A 2,569-nucleotide genomic window follows, 5' to 3' on the forward strand; every position below is an offset into this window, starting at 1 on the left:
AAAGGATTTGTTGTGGAGTGAGGGGAACTAACACTAGCTACGTTTATAGTGTTTGTTATAATGTTTGTAAATATTTTGCGTCGGCATTAGGTCTATTTCTGAATGAAATAATAAAATGCGCCTTATACGCGACTTGTGTTTTTTTCCCCCCCTAAAAAAAACATTTTTGATACGTGTAGCGTATTTTAACCATGCAGCAAACCTTTTTAAATATTTTGATAAATTACTGAAAAAATAAATAATTAAATGACTTTTTAAACCGTTTAACTGATTGTATTAATCGGTCAAAATTCTTACGGTCGGTTAACCGGCTAAACGGTTAAAATGAACATCCCTAGTGTAAACACGTACAAATGATAAACTATCATTCTATTATGGTTGCATTTTGCAATTAATCTGCGGATCACATGCGTGCCAAACTATGGGGCTTGGTCCGTACGGATCACGGATCAACTATGATCTGTTCAACCTCTAATTTAAATAGCTTTTGTTTAACACTGTCAAGCTGTAGTGATGAAGCACAAAAGTTTGCGTGAAACTAGTGTGCAAGAAACACACAGTATTCACAATGTTCATATATGCCTAATAGATTTCCCAACCCAATACCTATCATACACAAAAATGTAGCGTATATCAAGATGTCTTAAAATAGATTCATGCCTACCTCATATGACCTGATAACTACATCTAAGAATGCCGAACATCACATAACAAAAGATGATTGTTCCTTGTCTTTATGTAATCCTATTATGTAATCTGATTTTAGTTAATGCTGTGCTAAATTGCCAGTTTGTACTTATTTCAGAACTCTGTGGATCTGTTTTCTAACTGCATATATTCGTTTGTGTTCAGAGGGTGTTCCTCAGGTGTACTACTTTGGGCCTTGTGGGAAATACAATGCCATGGTGCTGGAGCTGCTGGGCCCCAGTCTGGAGGACCTGTTTGACCTCTGCGACAGAACCTTTTCCCTCAAGACCGTCCTAATGATCGCAATTCAGCTGGTCAGTGTGATCTCTCATTCATATGAGACAAAGACGTAAAAAAAAAAAAAGATTGGTTCCAACATATAGCCTACATCTATCACAGATCACTCGGATGGAGTATGTGCACACAAGAAGTCTGATCTACAGGGACGTTAAGCCCGAGAATTTTTTGGTGGGTCGGCCAGGGACCAAGAGGCAACATACGATCCACATCATCGACTTTGGGCTTGCCAAAGAATACATCGACCCTGAGACCAAAAAACACATCCCTTACAGGGAGCACAAGAGCTTAACAGGGACAGCTCGCTACATGAGCATCAACACACACCTGGGGAAGGGTAAGAGCCACACACAGAAAGTGTGGAAAGATTCGCTCTGTTAGGGCTTAGGAAGGGTTATTAGAATTTCATGGGGGATAAAGACTAAAGTACGCCTTAAATCCTAGCTTAGCTGTTAGTGACACAAATCTCTACATGCTCAGCCACAGAACTTAGATTTAATCATGCATTGGTGATATGCAGGTGCTCTTTTTGGCTCAGGATTTTGCACTGGTTTAGATTTTTATGCTAAATGCATACAATCATTTTGTGCAGTGAATTAAGACTCGTGACTGACTCAAGACAGATTCTAGTTGTTTCATAATTTTGCATGTCTTTTTATCTTGCAGAGCAAAGCAGGCGGGACGATTTGGAGGCGCTGGGTCATATGTTTATGTACTTTCTACGAGGCAGTCTGCCCTGGCAAGGTTTAAAGGTATTGTTGTAGGTGGTTTCATGCATTTTGATTTAGGAGTTTGTTTTTTCGAAAACAAATATTAACTGTGAAAATGATACCGTTTTAGAAAAATGCAGTTTGTTTTATTCTGTTACATTTCTTTGAATATCTTAAAGCACAGCTTATGGTATATATGGGAGATTGTCAGTTCTGCAAATAAACATTGAGACTCCAAATAAGGTGTAAAAAAAATCTATAGCTAGAGTTTCCCCTCCATTCAATTGTCTCATTCTCTTAACTGTGTTTTGATGCTATCTTTCAGGTTTTAGAGTCTTATCTCACTCAGCTAAGGTCTGAAACAGTAATGAGCCCCACTATCTGTCACTATCATGGAAAGTCAGCAGAATAACCAATAGCTATACAGCCTTGATAAGCTGACCTATTTAGAAGACTAAAAAAACAGATCTTTAAAAATGCTTTTTCTGGTTTATAGGAGGAAAGAAAAGACTGAAATCCTTGTATCTTTCCTGTTGAATGACACATACTAATCATTAGGGGTTGGGGAAAAAATCGATACAGCATAGTATCGCGATATTTTCCACGGCAATACTGTATCGATTCACGGACGCCAAGTATCGATCTTTTATTATACTATTTGGTAGAATAATTAAATCAATTTCTTTACAATCCACTAGATGGTGGTGTTGAGTTTTTTTCTGGTGAGGTCAACTGGGTCACTTTCAGCATGCAGTAAGTTAGTAAAATAAAGAGGGTGGCATAGCAGAAAGTTATCAGGAAAGCCCCGTCCGTGTTTAAATCGGCTGTAAGGACTTACTTCAGATTTGTAAACAAGGAGGGGATGTAAGTAGGGA

General features: G+C 38.2%; 1 protein-coding gene across 6 annotated transcripts in view; it reads left to right on the top strand.

The window, feature by feature from the left end:
* The window catches only part of LOC107722536 (casein kinase I-like), a 21,060-nt gene that overhangs the window by 10,452 nt on the left and 8,039 nt on the right, over window positions 1–2,569 (top strand). For all 6 annotated transcript variants that reach the window (XM_016530902.1, XM_016530901.1, XM_016530899.1 and 3 more), the window contains exons 4-6: window positions 853–1,001; window positions 1,087–1,321; window positions 1,651–1,736. In XM_016530902.1, coding sequence (XP_016386388.1) covers window positions 853–1,001; window positions 1,087–1,321; window positions 1,651–1,736 — 470 coding nt within the window. The remainder of the gene's footprint in view (window positions 1–852; window positions 1,002–1,086; window positions 1,322–1,650; window positions 1,737–2,569) is intronic.

The sequence above is a fragment of the Sinocyclocheilus rhinocerous genome, unplaced genomic scaffold (assembly GCF_001515625.1).
Source record: "Sinocyclocheilus rhinocerous isolate Xijiao unplaced genomic scaffold, SAMN03320098_v1.1 scaffold541, whole genome shotgun sequence".
In the NCBI taxonomy this organism is placed as follows: domain Eukaryota; kingdom Metazoa; phylum Chordata; class Actinopteri; order Cypriniformes; family Cyprinidae; genus Sinocyclocheilus; species Sinocyclocheilus rhinocerous.